Source organism: Aulostomus chinensis, chromosome 7 (genome assembly GCF_037954235.1).
Source record: "Aulostomus chinensis isolate RoL2024-O1b breed Wild chromosome 7, RoL_Achi_v1.0, whole genome shotgun sequence".
Lineage (NCBI taxonomy): Eukaryota > Metazoa > Chordata > Actinopteri > Syngnathiformes > Aulostomidae > Aulostomus > Aulostomus chinensis.
Window position 1 is genome coordinate 18,126,957 of NC_141326.1, and position 18,545 is coordinate 18,145,501.

Consider the following 18,545-nt stretch of genomic DNA (forward strand, 5'->3'; position numbering starts at 1 on the left):
GTTTCCATGGTGCTGCACTTGGAAAAAACATTGATAATCAAAACCTGCCGTTGGTTTCAACACTGCATGAACAAACATTGGAAAAAAATTGTTGTAGCGGCTTAGTTTGAGTGGGTGAATGACCTCTTGCTGTCCACTGAGGAGCAGGAAGCGACAGAAGTCATCCTGGGCAGTGAGAAAGGCTCGACCCTGTGGGCCCACGATATTCTTGTATGAATGTAGACTCTCCTCAAAGTAGCGTCCAGCAGAGTCTAGACAGGGAGGGGAAACACCAGTGACTGATGTAATAGTTAATTCTTACTTAATATACCTGGTGCAGTGCATCAATGACATCCAATCAATGTGATGTCATTACTACTACATGCCCCGCCCCTTTATCAAATGCAATCCCCTTTGTTTGAGCGACCATGCCCTTCCCTGTTGTTTGCAGGCCACAGGCCATGGCTAGTAGGGCTTTCAAAAAAGTTTGCATTTGAAATGTAATACTTGTTTGATATGATGTCCTCGTGAGCTCAGCGGACCATTTTATGAAGTTCAACAGAGGGTGCGCTTACAATTCCATCAGCTTGACCTGCTGCATGCCCTTTGACCTTTCAGTAATGCTGAAGTGTTTTCTCGTGAAAATGGTGGACAACCATGAGCAAACCCATCCTGAGCAGATGGTCATGGCCCCAAAACATCTGGGGAACAGTGTGCCGAAGTATTTCAGGTTCTACAATCAGGTTCTTCAACTTCGAATGCTTCTGAATGCAATTGAAATTAATTCAAATATTCGAGCTTCATGTTTTGAAGACGCGAAAGCTATAATGGGTAGTGTGACATCACAGGAACTTCCCTGACAATCTTTGACTTTGATTTTGGCGTTCTGACCATCATCTCCAACCTGGGTCTTCAGACTTACTGCAATTCCTCGAGGCCCCAGCAAAATACAAAGTTTGATGTCCATCGAATGAACGGTTGCTGAGACACACAGATGGATTTATTGCTTTTATAGTTAGATATCAACTCATTAGTGGTCCATTTTTCTGCATAAACCTGATCTTCCAGGTTGTTATGCTTTACTACCATGAGACTCAGTCTATGGTTGACCTTGACCTTGTCCTCAGCCGCGCTATTGTAAGTTCTGTTTCCATAACATCATGTTGAAGAATTTGACATATAGGAAGACAATGAGAGCTTCCACTCCTAATTAACCCCTTGTGCCTGTATCGTTCATACATCTGTGAATAGACTCACCATTGTGCTGGGGCTCTGCTGTAGCAGCCAGGATGAGGGCCAGGCTATGGGAGATCTGAGCCCCCTCCAGCTCCTCTGGGCTATGACTCACGGCAATGGCATGAGCCTAGCAGAAACACCCACATGAAATAAGACAGATCACATATCCCCAAATAAGAGGTGCAGGAACGTTACCTTGCAACTGAGCTTGGCAAGCAGAACCCGAGTGTTTGTGTTTGTTGTGCTTGTGCTGCGTTGTGTACGATGTGTAAATGATATGCCCCGCTTGCCTCAGAGAGATGTGCGATGGCTCTGTCAAAATAACCCCTGTCCTGCTCGATGGAGGCCATTTCCCTGTAGACCAAGCAGGTTTTTTCTGGTTTATCAGCATCCTTCAGCAGCTGAAGAGATTTCTCACACTGGTTTAATGCTTCTTCTGGCTTGTTTTGTCTCTTATAGACTCTGCAGCACAGAGACGACATATAGAAAGGCAGATTGTTAGTGAAGGAAAGACAAATATGAAGACTTAGACATGTCTGGTCCACAGAGCTTAACCCCAAAGTATTGTGTCTGGGTCCCTGCGTTGAAAGCCAATGCAGCTGCCACACTGGATTTCCCCTCAGGGAATCAAAAACGTATCAAGAGTGCTCAAATAATAAAATAAATGATCAGCTATTAGCCTGTGACTTAATTATTATGAGTGTGAATGATAAACCAGTATTGACAGGGAATTTTCTTTGGTCCCTAGCCAGCCTCTTGCAGAGTGGTGGGGGCTTTTATGGCTGCAGTAGAAGCCTGATGGAGTGCAGGCTATAATAGGGAAGGCTTGAAGATTGTCCTTCTCTGCATCTTTTCACAAGCCTGTCTCCCCTGGGACTGAAGGTTTCACCGCCTCCATCCTTCTGCTTTCACTGCAGCTTCTCAGTGTCTGACAAATACATCCTGCATTGTTTAAATTTCAATTGCACAGTGTTTTAAATTTGGGGATGCTCTTCGGAATTTCAGGAAAGCCCTCCTGAGCACAGCTGAATGTCTCTGCCACAGATGAGGAAGCCCTTTTTTTCTTATTCTGCAAAACAAATTCTACAGGCTAGCAGAGAGCAGTTCAGTGGAGGAGGCAAACCCCGGCTGCATTATCCACTGATGATCCATCAGACCAATCGACTGACATCCTCCTCTAATGGACTGTAAATCTAATCTTGCTCTCCAGTCAAGGAGGTGGCCGTCCTCACAAGCCAGAAGTAGGACTTTATTGGTCTTCATAGGGGCAACTGGTTGTGCAGCAGTAAAATAACAGCATCAAAACAAACAAGAGGAGACAATAAAGAAATAAAGAACAGGAATAGGAACAACCAACATTATAGCCGCTCTGGCAACCGGGGGTTGACCTGGGGGTTAGATCGTACATTTGTCTGATCAAATATTAAACATTTTTATTATTATATATATTATTGGAATTGATTGACTCAGATTACCAAGCAAATAGTTACATTTAAACGTGTTCTACTTTGTCTTTGCTGCAGCCGTCTCTCTCTCTCTCTCTCTCTCTCTCTCTCTCTCTGGAGTCACTACTCCTCGATCTCCTCCAATGTCTGGTGTACAACACAATCTGATTGATTACATGTCAGGAGAATTGCTGTGAATCGATTTAAATATAGAATCATGTTAATCACAATCATATCCTCTGATGAATCACAAGATTAGAATACTAATATTTGGGGGGGCAAATAGGTGTGATATATTGTCGTAAAGAAATGCATGAAACTTGGTGGTAGGAATCAGTGTTTTAAGTCTGCCATGCCTCATAACTTCTGCTTAACATCTGCACGAATGAAGCAGGGGTCGAATTAAATCTTGTAATTAGTAAAAGAGTAAAAGAAAAACTGCATTTTTAAGTTGTCCATATACATTGCAGGTATTAATTTTTAAAGGCAGCCATAGCCAAGGGTAAAATAGCCTGAAAACACTGAAGGCTACAGTACAACAGTCACAAGGTTAGTGAGCTGAGCTGTGTCTAAGGTAGGCAGCAGGTATTGCTGAAGTTGCATCAATGCCAAAGACATATAAAGGTAATATTTTTGACTGCATATGAATGTACATGTATATGTATGTCAGATTGAAATAATGGTGTCTCCTTGATCTGTAATAATCGGGATCGGTCGACCCCTACTGGCTACCATCCGAACAGACCAGAGTTAAGCAGCCAAATAACACATTCAAGTCCTCCAAGGTCTCGCTGTCCAGACTCTGATTGGCTGATGCTCCATCTACATGGAATGAGTGTTGCAGTCGGTCTGTTGCAGCACGCTGCTTGATTTTAGTCTTTAAACGTCCTGCCTGCCAGTGAGTAACAGTAAATCTAGCATTCATAATCACTGTGGGAACCAAAATTCTCATCAGACCAGATGAATTTCGTTTTGAAGATTCGGTCGTGAAATGCAGAAAGCAGAGGTTACCAAAATATTGTGAAGAGTAATTTCAAAAATTTCCACGAATCCAAGATTATCCCAACATTCCTTGATGTATAGGAGTCTCCCATTCAGGCACTTTTCGGTCCTTTTAGGGCAGCAGCGGCAGCAGCAGAGGCCGAGCTACATTCCATCATGCCTTGAGTGCTGCCATCCTGCTCGCATGGACACACAGAGACAATACCCGTCTATCCTCTCATTCCCTCTGCATCCTTACGCACTTCCTGGCACAGCAACATTACACATCCCACTGAATTCTAACAGTCCACAAGGCAGAGAATTAATATAATTAAGGATTTGTACATGTGTTTCCAAGCAAGCCACACAGTCCTCTTTTGTAAACGTTTCCAGAACATGGCTGACGCAAGTTGGCTTTGGGCTTTCGCTCGGAAAATGGTACTGTACGGCCAAGCCAGAGAGAAAACAGAGGGACAAAAACACAGCAGCCTGCTCCAAAAACATCTGTACAATGCTTTAAACTGACTGATCAGCATTCTGACAGAGGGAGGTTTTTATTGTGTGATTCCAGTGCAGTGGGCTAAAATTATGAAGTAATACATGAGCAGGAATATGTACATGTTGAGAGTCCGTGCAATACTGGAAAGGGGGCTGTCAGAAGCAGAGATCTGGAGCTCAGTGGTGTAAATTTGGTGAACAGATGTTTATTTAGTCTGATTAGATTAAGGTGGACAAAAATATGGAGCTGTCTCTGGAGGTTCACTGTTCAGCAATAAAGACATATCTAATCAAAACAATGAAATGTTTTTACCTACAGTGCAGATTAATTCAAACGTCACAATAAGACTTTTGCCTCAATTCATAAAAATCTTCTTTGACAGATAACATGTCAGCACCTTGAGTGTGAACCTGAAACCAAAATGTTTGGACCAGGTTCTACAAGGGAGCCCAGCTATTCTAGGCTATTGTTCCAGGCTTTGGTGGTAACATTCCCCTCCATCACAACAGTGTTGACTGACAGAGCTTTAGAAGCATGCCAAATTCTTAGTCATCACCTAACAAAAGAGATTTTGTAAGCTTACACACCAGCCAGTGTCTGCACATTTTTTCAATTACGCATATCATGTCAACACACTGACTGTCTGAAAGAAGGGATGCACCGATGCAGCGCGTCCTGACACAAATACCTGGGCTTTGGGTATCGGCCAGAGCAGAGGTTCAGAGTACAACAGATACTGGCATTAAAGCCATGAGTTTAGAAGTAGTACTTTAAAATAGATTGCTGGCAGTTCAATCTTCTAAAAAAAAATACAACCATAAGGTTTTGCTTCCCATCCGTAAGACTAAATTGAGGGTTGAAATAGTCCCACAGAGTGTAAGGATAAATCTGTGCAATAATTTCATGAAATATTTCCTCCACTGTGTGTTCTGACAATATTTTTCACAGTATTACAAATTACTTGAAATCATGTACACGACATTATTTTCAAATTTTTGAGGGGAACTTGATTTTTGCTTAAAAATTAAAATTTGGACTTAAGTACATTTTAATGTTAAGTGATGTGTCCTTTGATTTCAACTGTGTCTCAAGAAGTGGTCCATTAGAGATATTAGTGGGATCATATCAACCCTAGTAAGACCGTATGTACATCCCTGACTGAAGTATTCATGCTTCCAGGACACATTTCCTCAATCAGTCCTGCGCTTAATGTCTGTGCTCGGCGCCTCTACCATGATCCTCTAATTCTTTAATCTTTACCTAAGCACCTTAGGGACCATGATGTCAATACCACCATTGAGTTACAACGGCGTGTTATCAAATGACAAAACAAATCAATAACGTGGAAATGGTTGAGAGCCTGTGAGGTAAATAAACTGACTGAAAAGGCTCCGCATCGCAGAGTAAAGGAAGCAGAATGCCTCTTAATGTACGACTAGATGGGCGGACATGGAGAAACCACACCCAGGAGGGCTGCAAGCATCACGATGAGAACACCCGTGCCTGCTGCTGAGTCGGCTGCACAATAACACAGGAGGGAAAGAATGGTTTGATATATTGTGGTGTTTCCAAGAGACCCACAATAACATTTCAACAGCATAACAAAGCGTCAGCAAAAACAGATAAAGAAAAACAGACATTGTAAAAGGTTGTTTTCCCTTTTCTGCAATAAAGTGGGGACATATCGCCATCTTGTGGTTAAACAGGAGAGTAAAGTTCAGGTTCTTAGACTGTTTACAAATACTGGTGTATTTCATTACAGATTACAGTATGCACTAACTTAATTTGTAATGTATGCTGTTAGTTTTATAGAGCAGAATATTTACATTCGCATGACTTTGACATAATTATTGCATAAAGTAGACTGAGCCCAAGAGTCACAGTGACGGTTACGTTTGTCAGACAAATACAATCAAGATGCGGTTTTCCTCAGACTTTTAATCATCACAACAATGCATTAGAGTAAAACCAGTCAACTGCTTAATTAAAAGTCAAATGAACATTTTATAATCAACTAATCCCCTTAAAATAACAATAGCGCCAGTATTGGCTTTAAAAAAAAACAAAAAACTTTTCCACTTCCCCACAGCATGAAACGGGTGAAGGAGTTACAAGTAGCATAAATCTGCAATGCTCCTGTGCATTACTGAGTATACGGCTGAAGTAGACATGGATTAGGGACAGTTGTGCTGTTGTCAGTAGTTGTGGCACCATTGGCAACGTGCTAAATATACATGTCTGGCTCTTTCTGCATTCTGGAGTGATGCAGCAGTGAAAAAAATGTCTGTTTGTGAGTATTTGACAGGCGAAATACCCCTTTTGGGTGAAGTATCACTTGAAGACCCTCTTGTAGGTTAAGGGTAACAATTCCCATAATGCAAAGCAAACATTCATTGGGCTATTCCTGCCTCTGAAACGCCCACATCATTAAACCATTAAGATCCGTGAGCCAATATAGGCTAAGCTACGATACTGAATACTTGCCACTTGGTGAATTTGATATTTTGAAATGCTAGGAAACAGTTTTTCATGACAGTACCTGGAGAGTCCAGTGAAGACTTCCAGCTCGGTCTTCATCTTCTCTTCCTGACTGTTGCCACCATGTTGGTGAAGCTCTTCAAGAATTTGTTTTGCCTCCAAATAGGAGGATTCTGCTTCCTCGAGAGTTAAAAACGAGTCAAGGACACTTTCTATTGCTACAGAATCTAACGCTCTACACTCATTCAGCGTGCTGATAAAATCCCTTTATCATAATTGGAAGGATATTGAGTTGTGAGCAGTGCAGCACCTCCCTGTGTGAGGTGGATGCTGAGGAGACATGAGAGAACCTCTAGTTTTTCACCTCTGCAGGAGGAGCTGGGGGAGCAGAAAGGCAGCTGTTCTCTGGCCAGGGAGGCATGCTCTGAGGCCTGCAGCCCCCAGCCTGAAAATCCAAACACAAATCTCTCTGTTAACTGCCTATCAACTGTGACTCTGAAGATCTCTTTGTACAGCTAACAAGTCCATTAGCTGGTGTTTGGATCAAGGTGAAAATTAATCTTCTGTGAGTAATGACTCGAGCGAATTGATGAGGTGATGAAATCTTTTTAATTTACCTTTAAACTGGAGGTATGCTTTAGCCAGTCTGGCGTGGGCCTGGCCCACTTTCACATGCCCCTCCCCAAACGCCAGCCTCGTCAGAGCCACGCAACGCACCAGGTCATGGATGCAAGCGTCAAACTGAATAGAGAATATCACAACGCTACTTATTTATTCATCTAAATTCAATCAAGAACCTGCCTGACAAACCTGACTAAATTTCTCTTGTAGGAAAAATATTTTTTTCTTTTATTCAGTGTCTTTCAATTAATACTAGCAGAAAATTATTCATTAATTTTAACAAGTTATGCAAAACAGAATATCTTTTATGTTTTTTACATTTTACACTGATATTTTCTTAAAATGTGAAATGTGTGCGTATAGCTTGTATAGATAAATGCATCTTCAGCACACTTGAAGACAAGAGGACTAAAATCTGACTGCATCGTATTAACATGTCATGTGACATTACACCCACCTGGCCTTTGTCTTCGTGGTGCTGAGCTCGCCTCTCAACGTATCTGAGCTTTTCGTGCGGAGCCATCATGGTGACTCCCTTCTTACCGTGACCTGTCCGAGAGGGTCTCGCCACATCAGAGTCACAGGGAGGAGATGCTCCTATGCGCCTGCTGCTGCCCATGCTTTCAGGGGAACTAGAGGAACTAGTCACACAAAGCCTCTGATAGAATTTTACATTCAAGGAAATTCACTTTTTACCACCTACAATACTGCAGCTGCTCTGGAGTTGACACCCGTCATCAGTCCTGCCTCCAAATCAATGCCAAAATGCTCAGTAAGACCTCTGTTTATTCTCTTTTACAGTATCACTTTTTGAAATCATAGTCTAATAATAATAATACCAATATAAGATTGATTTGGGGCTACTTTACCATGGGACATGGCAGCTACAGACAAAAACATGCATTTCAATATCAATAACCGTATTAATAAAGTAATACAATAATAATATATCGAAGATTGATTTGGAGTTCCTGGGTCTCAAGTATTGCTGCTTTTGTATAAAAAGGTTTACTTTTTAATTATAATAAGATCAAATATGAGAGATAGTAAAATTGTATTTTAAAAAAGGAGCCATATTCGTGCAGTCTAGCAAACATATTCAGTGGTGATTGAGTCACGTGACAGGGAGCCTAAAAAAAATCAACTTTTTTTTAGTTCAAATATTTGTGTAAAATAAATTCAAACATCCGCGTAATGCGTACGACTAATTTAGTATTTTTAATCTTATTTTACGCCAATCTGGGCAAATCGGTCCCAAGAGCTTTGGCGCTACTGAACTTTAATTTGTTGACGGTCCCTAAGTGAGACGGCCGCGATGAGACGCGAGTGTTCGGGGTTCGTTAGCCGTCCTCTCACTGCCAACATCGGGGGAAACTGAGTAGAAGAAGCCGCCTGATCTGGAGTGAATGGCCGTTAAATATCCCGCTTCAGACCAACTCCACCGCGGTGAGTGACGACAGAGCTGCTGCCACTTTTGGGGCTTTAATAACTTAAATATGAAGGTTACCCTGGGTGGTCCGCCATGATGCCCAAACTTTAACCACAGAAGAATGCCGCTGGTAGCCAGAACCTATCTCCATCAGACCAGTCGCTGCTGCTCTTGTTGCCACCGCCTCAGGACCCGCGGAGACGGACACCAACCCAGCGAGTCTCCATGGCATTCGGAGGTTGCGCGCGCAGACGGAAGGGGTGCATTCAGGAAGCCCAGTTTTAGCAGGGATTTTACAGCGTTACTTTCCCCAAAACATCCCAGGATTACATCGACGAAACGTCTAAATCCAGCCGCTGTTTTTAGGTCAAAAGATGCAATAGGTTATAACGATAACTTTCAACACTAGAGTATCAATTGTATCACTGTATTTATGTTTTTACGGACTGTGTGGCCTCATGGTTATGTTTTACATTGTTTGAAAGTTATTCGTTCAAGCACAGTTCTCGTTAGTTTTGAACGTGTTCTCTAACTGAAACTCTAAACTGGAGCTGTAATTGAAAGAAATCAGTCATTTAATCATTCAACTTAATTTGTACTTTAGTATCTTATAGGGCCAGACTGATGTGTTGGTCGATCAGATATCATATTGGCTCATATTTTTTAAATTGTATATGCGCCCATATCAAAAATAAACAAACTTTTTTTTTTAACAAATATAGAAATCAATGCCTCTGGTGATTTTAAAATAGTGTGAATTAATGTATTGTTTGTGTGTCCAGCAGAGGGTGCACTTTCCTCCACCTTGTTTATTTTACTATTTTATTAACATCTTTACTTAAATGGTCATGTATGACAATGTTACATTTTTTTTTTAAATAGAATCATTTGTTTATTTATTAGCTATCAGTGTACCTTTACACTGTTTTATCAATACAAAATTGTTGCACAATGGGCATAGAAAGGGTCTATTTTCAGTCCAGCATATCAGTAACCGGCCTCTAAAATTCTAAATCCTAATGGTGGGGCCAAGTGTCCTCCCCATCCACTCTCAACCACTTCATAATTTCAGTGACAAAATAATTTTGAGAAAACTGCACATGAAACAAAAGTAATGAAGGAACTGCTCAGTCTTAACGGGTTTGTCCTACATTGTAGCCAATAAAGAAAAAAAGTCTTGTACACAACATTAATGGTCAGACGTCAGTGTGCTCTGTCTTGATGTCTTGTTTAAGATATATTTTTCTCATGTTGTTAAATATATTATTTGTATTCAATCAAACCGGCACCATGCGGGCTTGCTCGTAGTCCAGCATTGATTGGACATGCAGGGGGTTGAGGTTAATGGTGAGCAATAATTTAAAGGCCTCTTGACCCCTGAAGGTTTATCAGGCCCTTAAGGTCAAAAGGTCACATTGTACTGTAAACAAAAACACAGGCAGCCTGAGATTACAATTTTCTGCTTGGCAACACTCAGAATTAAAATGCTAATTAAAACGATTATAGTAGCCAAAATATGAGTTTTAGTGGTTGAAGGTTTTTGATTCATCTAGAATCAGTAAGAAAAAAATGTCTGGAGGTGAAGGGACTTTACATACTGCTTTGAGTTCAGCGCGTTCAACCCCCTCCATTATTGTAAGGATGTTTGGAACAGGATGTGTAATACTCCGACATTGCCATAGGGTGTCAGTATAGTAACACAAGTAATGCGCCCATCTATTCTGCCTGCCTGCACCCAAGGGAGTATTATGATATTATTGTGCTCTTCTAACAAGGGATGGCTGGACTTTTGTCTTCTCCTTGGGGTGTTAAATGGAAATGTGCAAACCTCGGAGCCATCCTTTGTACTTCAGTAGTATCCATCTTCTGCGTCTATCGACTTCATGCTCTCCCAGACCTTTAATCCTCTACTTGCCGCAGGAAATGTAAAAAGTGTATTTGATTTGACGTGTGAATTATATCACAGGAAGGAAGACATACAGCATGTACCCTCGTCTGCTTACATCTGGAAGTGGCAACAGTGACTGTGACCTTAAAGTTTTTCAAAGGCGGCTGTTAATAGCTCATTAGTTTTAATGGGTGGGTGTTAAATGGACTGAAGTCAGAATGATGCACAGGTTCAGAAGTGCCACTCAGATGAAATGGTAAATAAACAAGAAAATGCAGTTTAGTTATTTATTCTGTAAAAAGGAAATCGTAGTTTACAATCTGTCAAAGTGCCACACAGAGTTTATTAATTTATACTGCGTCGAGTTGACAGGTTTTGTGTTACATAGACAATCTGGAGTAGATGAAGAGTTCCACTGATGCAAGTCACAATAAAACATGCTTTTAGAAATACAGATAATTCTGCACTTTCACATGCATGAAGGCTTTATACCAACAGCAAGAAAAGGAAATGTACATTTCCTTGTGAAAATATTCTTTCTTACATCAGAGCCCAAAATCCACACCAAATAAACAAGAAATAATGTCTCTGTGGCTGCTTTGAGAAATTGGTCTCCAGAGACGTCTTTCTAGGTTAATTTATTCTGCGTGGGGCTGGCAGTACGTGCACTGTCACCACTTTTAAACTCACGGTAGGGCACATTTTGTGTGCAAGACTGCCTAAGATAACTTCTTATGGCTCCTTGGGATGGCTGCTGCCGGTTGATTCTGGCAGGCCATGAGACAACCCGTTTATTTGTTTGTTTGTCCCGTGAGTTTTTGGCTGGCTGTTCAGGACTCTCTTTGGCCCAGGTCCCTGTTGGGCTTCTATTTCTGAAACCCAAGTGGCTCGTAATGAAGCTGGTAGGGTTGGCATGGGCCCTCAGCAAACCCAGGCCTGATCAGACCCTTCTTCTTCTGCCTTGGCAGCCACACTCCATTTGCTCCCTCTGGCTTCCTAATTTAGTAACGGTGGGTAAAAATATGTGCTAACGAACAAGGTCTGGTATGTCAGGCTGGCGTCCAGAGATGAGGGAGAGAGAAGGGGAGGAGGGTGAAGAAAAGCGGGGGTGGGGGGTGTTTTCACAGCAGGCACCCAGTGACAGGGGTAGAGTCTCAGACCTCTCTGACATCTGTGTGTTTGTGTGTACGTATAGACAATCAAAGGAGTGTGTGCGTGTGTGTCTGTGTGTGTGCGTGTGTAAGGGGGAGGTGGATGATGAGGAAGAGCACTTGAAATTTCTCACCCCTGCCAAACTCCATTCAAACACTTCTAATCGTTCTGCTGCTCATTCCAGCTCCACTGCGAAGCTGAAATGCAGTGTACAACAAGAACAGGAAGATTACAGACTTGGACAAATAATAGTGAGAATTTTTCATAGGTTTATATTTAATGATGCATACACACATTTGGTTATATATTCTCCACAGAACTGCTGTCACAGCATTAAACGGACCATAACAAAGCGATGAAACCCTTCAGAGTGATTCTTGGCTGCTGTGTCTCCTCTGGTGTGACTTGTGAACCTATGCGGGTATTTTTGAATCGTTGCTGTGCAGTCAAACAGTTTGCAGGTTAAAATGACTTGAGAGCAAAATTCTCTAAACAATGTTTTATAGGAGGTCAAATAAATTTGTGATCACAAATGTATTCACTCAAACCCAAAGCTCTTATTTGCAAATCAAACAAATTTGAAACTTGTGGGCAGGACTTATGCTGACAGGTGTAAAGCAATTGGCCACCTTCGTTCTGAGTGACAGTTTGGCTCATACCTGGCCAACAGATTTAAAGTATACACAAAACCGATTTGGATTTGCAATAATAAATGAGAAATCATATCAGGAGATGCTCACTACTACTATTAATCCATTTTTATTCATACAGGAAATTCACTTAATTTGCAATAAAAACATCTATTGTAACGTTCACAGTTTTTCAAATCCATTTTAAAATTTCACTTTGTGTCTGATTGCAGACTGAAGATACAACTGCAACTCCATGTGCCATAGATGATCTCTTCTATTACTTCCTGGAATACAGCTGCAAACAATCCACAATTCACCTGTAAACTGACATCTCAGGGAACATTATTGATCGTCTGCGTGAAGGTAGAAGCATCAGAAATCCTACATGTGCAGTCGGAGAGCAGCTGTTAGACGTATCATTGAGGGAGGTTTATTATCAATTCATTTCAAAGCTCAGGAGGAAATGATGCAGGTTCATTTACAAAACCACAGCCTCGCATCTACTTGCACAAAGAGTTTAGCTCGCGCTGGTTTAAACTTTGGCCACACAACTCTGTGGTCACAGGCAGTCGAGATGACAAACCTCATGGAACAGTTTTGGTTTGGCTTTTTTTTTTTTTTTTCAAAATGCGCCATGTTGAGAAAATTGGTGGCGAAACTCTCCTCATCTGTGCTCATAGAACGCAGCTGAGAACACAGTTAAAACTGCGGCGCAAAAAGGTAAAAACGCATCCTCGTGATTAGCATTTATACCCTTTTCGTTCCTAAATTATAGCTCTGTTTTTGAGTGTGTAATTGATATATTTCTTTTATTGTTGGGTTAAAGAGTTAATCTCCATAAAGCCACGTCAGTTATCCTTTTGGGAAATGATCTATCAAGCTTTATTACAGCAGTGTTAAAAAGAGACAGTGCGGTGCTCCATATACCGTAGATGATCGCTTCAATTGCTTCCTGGAATATTGCTGCAAACAAACCAGATTAAAATCCAGGTATTTATAACATTCACCTATAAACTGACATCTCAGTGAACATTACGGGCTTAATGTATGTGCCCTTTAATTATTTCTGTTCTCGGTGTAAACTTTTAATATGTAAGATAGAGAAAATACCATAAGTCAGCAACACGCCGTACGGACAGAGGACGAAAAACATGTTTTTAATGTGTTTACGCTCGACATCTCAGACCTTCAAAGTTCTCCTTTTTCCATGGAAGCGATCCAACAAACAGGAACAGCGAGTAAGTTCATGAGGCCACCATTTTAGCAGCAGACGTTACAACTTTCTTGTCATCGTACAACAGCTCTAAACACCTTTATTTGAAAAAATTCAGCGCCTGATCAGAAATGGTGTTAAAGTTTATCCCTTTGACAATATTGCAATATGTCTGGAATCAAGCTGTGAATGTCTACTGGCTAAATAAACAGCTTTTTGCTTGAAATCTCTTATTTTTATCCTTCACGACACTAAGAAATCTGCCCTCAAGAACTTTTGCACTCGTCCTCCCTTGAAGTCATGTTAGCTTTACAGTCAGAGAGCAGCTGTTAGACGTACCATCGTTGGTTTTTTTTTTTAATCAATTCATTTCAAAGCTCAGAAGAAAATGATGCTGTATTTTTTTTTTTTTAAATAAACCACACAACCTCGCATCTACTTGCACAAAGAGTTTAGCTCGCGCTGGTTTAAACTTTGGCCACATGACTCTTTGGTGACTGGCAGTCGAGATGACAAACCTCACGGAACAGTTTTGGTTACGTTTTTTTCAAAATGTGCCTGTCGAGTAAATTGATGGCCAAACTCTCCTCATCTGTTATCATCCTTCACAACTGAGAATACAGTTAAAACTGCAGCGCAAAAAGGTAAAAACGCATCCTCGTGATTAGCATTAATACCCTTTTAGCTCCTAAATTATAGCTCTGTTTTTGAGTGTGTAACTTATATATTTCTTTAATTGTTGGGTTAAATAGCTAATCTCCATAAAGCCACGTCAGTTATCCTTTTGGGAAATGATCTATCAAGCTTTATTACAGCAGTGTTAAAAAGCGGTGCTCCATTTTTCACATTCACCAGGGGGTAACGGTGCACCCAAGACCAAGTCATACCATGTTTGCATCTCTTTCCAGTTCAGTGCTCATAGCCTGTCAACACAGCTATGTGCAGTCTTGCATATAAAGAGAGTAATGCATCTTATTCGTAGATTAATAAATGTACACGCATCTTGTTTTTGGACTCAACTTGCAACAATCTTAAGTCATGTCACGCTCATGTTTGTCAGGTATATAACAGTTATCGGTTATAACCACCAACATTTTATACAGCTGTCCCCACTTCCTGTGTTAGTTAGCCCACAGACACCCGTCCCTCGCCAGGGAGCATGAAACCCTGATTGTAACAACTCAGACTAGGAGTTGATAACGCGGGAGGTACATAACACGTTTATATGCAGTATTTGAGGATATACAATAGCTTTCAGTTGCTGATGTCAGTTTTTCTGTCTACCTTACTGAGAGCAATACAGTTTACATATTTTCAACTGAACTAACAAGTGTAATCAAAACTGGCACAAGTCTAGTGTATAAACTACTTCAGTGGTTTACCACTTTAACAAAGGTAGCATATTCTGACTCACAGCAAATATGCTAATGTTCTCACAGCTGCTACACTTCAGATAAAGCCTGTTATTCGCATATAGAATAAGAAATGTGCTTCACTACCGTAACTAAAATATTTGTGCAATTTGCTGCTGTTGACAAGTCGAAACAAAGCTCAACACTTCAGCCCGGCACCCTTTCCTTTGAACTGACTGCAGCTGTCCACAACAAAGACATGATGGTTACAGGATGATAAGATAAGCTCTTTTTCCATCCAGCAGCATCTTCCCATGCCAGTGTTTTGTTTAACAATAGTTTTGCATTCAAATTTCGATTGTTTTCAGCTGTGGCAAAGACTTAGAGTGGCTTAAACTTGTGTTTATCCTTACCCAAACCTTGGCCTAATTTGAGGCATATACAGAAAACAAATCTGGTATTGTTTCACCACTAATGCTTCTTCTCTTCTTTCTATTCAATGTCAAAATCAAAGATTACGGAATGCTTTGGAGGTGATATTGCTGTTCTTTGTTAAGACAATGCCACGCTAAACCAATAACTGTGTTTTGTGCGCTGACAGCATGTACATTCCTTCATAATTGCAGATTTAGCGGTATTGTGACAAGGGAGTGTGTGTATGGGAGAGTTTTATCTCCTTCCAGTTGCCTGGTTCCAGATCAGCAACTGCTCACCAGACATTTCCAAAATGATGTAGAGCGTTTTGTTGAAACCAAACACAGTCCCAAGGACATCCCACCTAATAATGAGAGGATGGCACAGCTCCCCTTTTATAGTCCGGCCTTGGACCTGCCATCACCCGGGTGTTAACCTGAGGAAAATGTGCTGCCCTGCTTGGTTAATTTCTGCTAATGTTACAGCATAAACAAAACAGCTTTTTCTAACTATAAATGTGTATAATATGGAGTATGCAAAAATAAATATTGTCAATATTTCTTACTTTTTCTGTGAGTATAAAAAAGTAAGACAGATCGACAATATTTCTTATTTTTTTTAATCACAGAAAAGTCAGATGTGCATCAGTGGTAGCGTGGCTCAGAGTGCACCATCTGATAACCAAAGGGTTGCTGGTTCTAACGCCGCTCTGGCATTTGTCTGCCGTGGAAAAAGGGGTTTAATCAGCATTCATTTCCTTGGGCCGAATGACCCTGCACTCGATGTGGGTATTAAACAGCTCCAGCTTCAGTCAGCATTGATGTATTAAACGCTAAACCTGTACAGAACAACAATATACAACATGACGAAATTGAAAGCTCGCTGCCTTTGCTTCTAATTTCTGTGACTTTTTTTGTCACCATCGGCCGCGCATTCAAGCAGCACTCTGTCATAGTACAGTCTGTGTTTAGTTTGAAAAAACGGACAGGAAATACAAAGTAGTGACCACAGATACGCTGCTCTCCTTGCTGCTTTCTACTATACTGTTTTCCTGTGCTTTAATGCAGTTCTGACATCAAAAGGGACGCATTAGAAAAAACTCCACTTGCATACATTCAGGTATGTGCAGTAGGAGTAGAATGTATAAGAACCTTTTAGCTCATACTCTAAAAAAGAAATGGATTTCATCTGCATAAATGAGTATGATATTAATTCTCCGTGAACATGCATCCAGTGGGAATGGTTCATACACAACATCAGTATCAAAAAGGTGCTTTTTTGTCACTTACCCTTGACGGTGAATGAGAGGCTAAATGTCCGCCTGTGGTTCTCTGACCTTTGTGGCTGGGAGGCTGACTTGGTTCAGGTAAGTGCAGGTTGTGTGATGCAGCGGTATCAATAATGGAAGAAAGGCAACCCCCCCACCCCCACCCAACCCCGCCCGCCATCCTTCCCTCTGGCAGCTATGTGGGTCAGAGGAGGCTCTCGGTAGATGGAAGAGATTGATGAAGAGTACCAGGGAGAGCTTCGGAGCACCTACCTCAGCGCCACGGCACCAGCCGCTCCCCGTGCACTTGCTCCGCGGCCCCCCTCCTGAGCTGCATTGCCTAGCGCTCTTTAAATGACCTTCAAATTAGCCTTATTTTTCAGCCCCCCCCCCCCCCTCCTCTCCCAAAACCCCTTCAGGATCAGAAGCATGGCAGGACTTGTTCTCACTCTTTCTTTGTGTTTTTCTTTTATTATCTTGTTGGTTAGGTGAAGTACTACCAAGTCCACTTTGACTTTTGTGTTTTGGATTATACAAGTACACTAATAGACATTTTTAGCTTTCCAGTTCTTTTCCAAACACTGCCTTTGTCATATACCTTCATTTCAACATCTGCAGACGATGATACATGTGGTGGTTTTTTTGTTTTTTTGTTTTTTTTTGTAAGGGCGGGGGGCAGGAGTTGAGTGAGAGAGTATGTGATGGTGTATGAGAGTCACAGTGGGAGCCTTCTTCCACTACATCACTCCAACACGCTGTCAGGCCAGACATCCATCACTACAACAGTTGTTTATGTACATGCAGCAGGTCACGCCAGTCTTCTGTCCAGGCCTGATGCAGGGATCTTGATTGTCTGCGTGCATTAAGACAAACATCTCATTAATGCGACTAAATGTGCAAAATCGCTGCAATATTTTGAACGCACTTCTTGATAGAATGGCTTTGATTTATATATATATATTTTTAAGATAATTTCCTCACAATTTCGGTTTATTGTGTACAGACGAGTTCTCTAATCTCTCAAAGCTTGGATGACGGTAGCTCCTCACAAACTCACTTCACTGAGCAGAAACAGACTTCAGCATAATCTGCTGCTGTTAGTTAGCGGATATTTGAGCTATTACCTGTGTGCACGGTGTAGCATAGCACCCTGGAAGGTGACCCTGTGGTACAAGTACATGGTGGGAAAAGCTTTCACTTCGGTTTCATTTTTATTACCGTAGGTTGAAGCCCGGACGACTAAAGACTTCAACCTTGCACCGATGCAGTAAATTTATTTGCACAAGTGATAATTTGTCATGGAAACCCTTTTAAATTCCTTTTCACTTGCCAGGTGAAGATAATAGTGATTGTAGTACAATTATTCCTGCATAGGAATCCTGCCAATAGGTAAGAAGAGTAGATCTTTTTTGATGGAAATACCATTGATGAAAGTAAAAGGTAACTAGCCATAAAGTTCGAGTCAAAAGTCAAAGCTTTTCTCTCGCCACTGCTTTGTTTTGACAGGCTGCCAAACATTTGGAGCTAATTCTCTAGCTATCGTGATGGAAAATCGTCAGAGGGATTGTAACTCAGGGCTAGTGGGAGAGTTAGAGAGCAAACATCAAGGGGAATCAAGTTGGAAAACATAATAAGTCATCGTGTTAGCAGTGGAGTAAAAAAGATGGTGTGAAAATAGACAAGAGGACAACTAGAGGTGGGGCGTGACTGATGGCTGGGTAGGATGGGGGTCTTGTTGCTCCAGAAGGGCAAACCTGACCTGATTGATTGGCTAGTATTTCACAGAGAAACAACCCCCCCCCCCCCCCCACACACACACACACATATTCCACACGCCCGTTTTCTTATGATGCTGAAATATTTCGGTTGCATTTATGTTGTGGCGTAAAGACAAATCGTGATAGCTAATATAAAATGAAATGTGACTGATTGAGGGGAGAGACGGGGGTTGTAATGGTA

At 41.4% G+C, this 18,545-nt stretch overlaps 1 protein-coding gene and 1 long non-coding RNA gene across 2 annotated transcripts in view; one reads left to right on the forward strand and one right to left on the reverse strand.

Moving 5' to 3' along the window:
- Window positions 1-8,905, reverse strand: part of ttc23 (tetratricopeptide repeat domain 23) — a 13,314-nt gene extending 4,409 nt beyond the window's left edge. Inside the window, exons 1-8 of the mRNA XM_086208933.1 lie at window positions 8,747-8,905; window positions 7,697-7,880; window positions 7,236-7,359; window positions 6,907-7,063; window positions 6,680-6,805; window positions 1,506-1,677; window positions 1,237-1,342; window positions 124-251 (exon numbers count right to left, since the gene is read on the reverse strand). Of these exons, the coding sequence (XP_086065059.1) occupies window positions 124-251; window positions 1,237-1,342; window positions 1,506-1,677; window positions 6,680-6,805; window positions 6,907-7,063; window positions 7,236-7,359; window positions 7,697-7,880; window positions 8,747-8,763 (1,014 nt within the window). The 5' untranslated portion in view covers window positions 8,764-8,905. The remainder of the gene's footprint in view (window positions 1-123; window positions 252-1,236; window positions 1,343-1,505; window positions 1,678-6,679; window positions 6,806-6,906; window positions 7,064-7,235; window positions 7,360-7,696; window positions 7,881-8,746) is intronic.
- Window positions 1-13,719, forward strand: part of LOC147258852 (uncharacterized) — a 17,425-nt gene extending 3,706 nt beyond the window's left edge. Inside the window, exon 3 of the long non-coding RNA XR_015117078.1 lies at window positions 12,571-13,719. This is a non-coding gene — a long non-coding RNA (uncharacterized LOC147258852). The remainder of the gene's footprint in view (window positions 1-12,570) is intronic.
- Window positions 13,720-18,545: the final 4,826 nt, after the last annotated feature.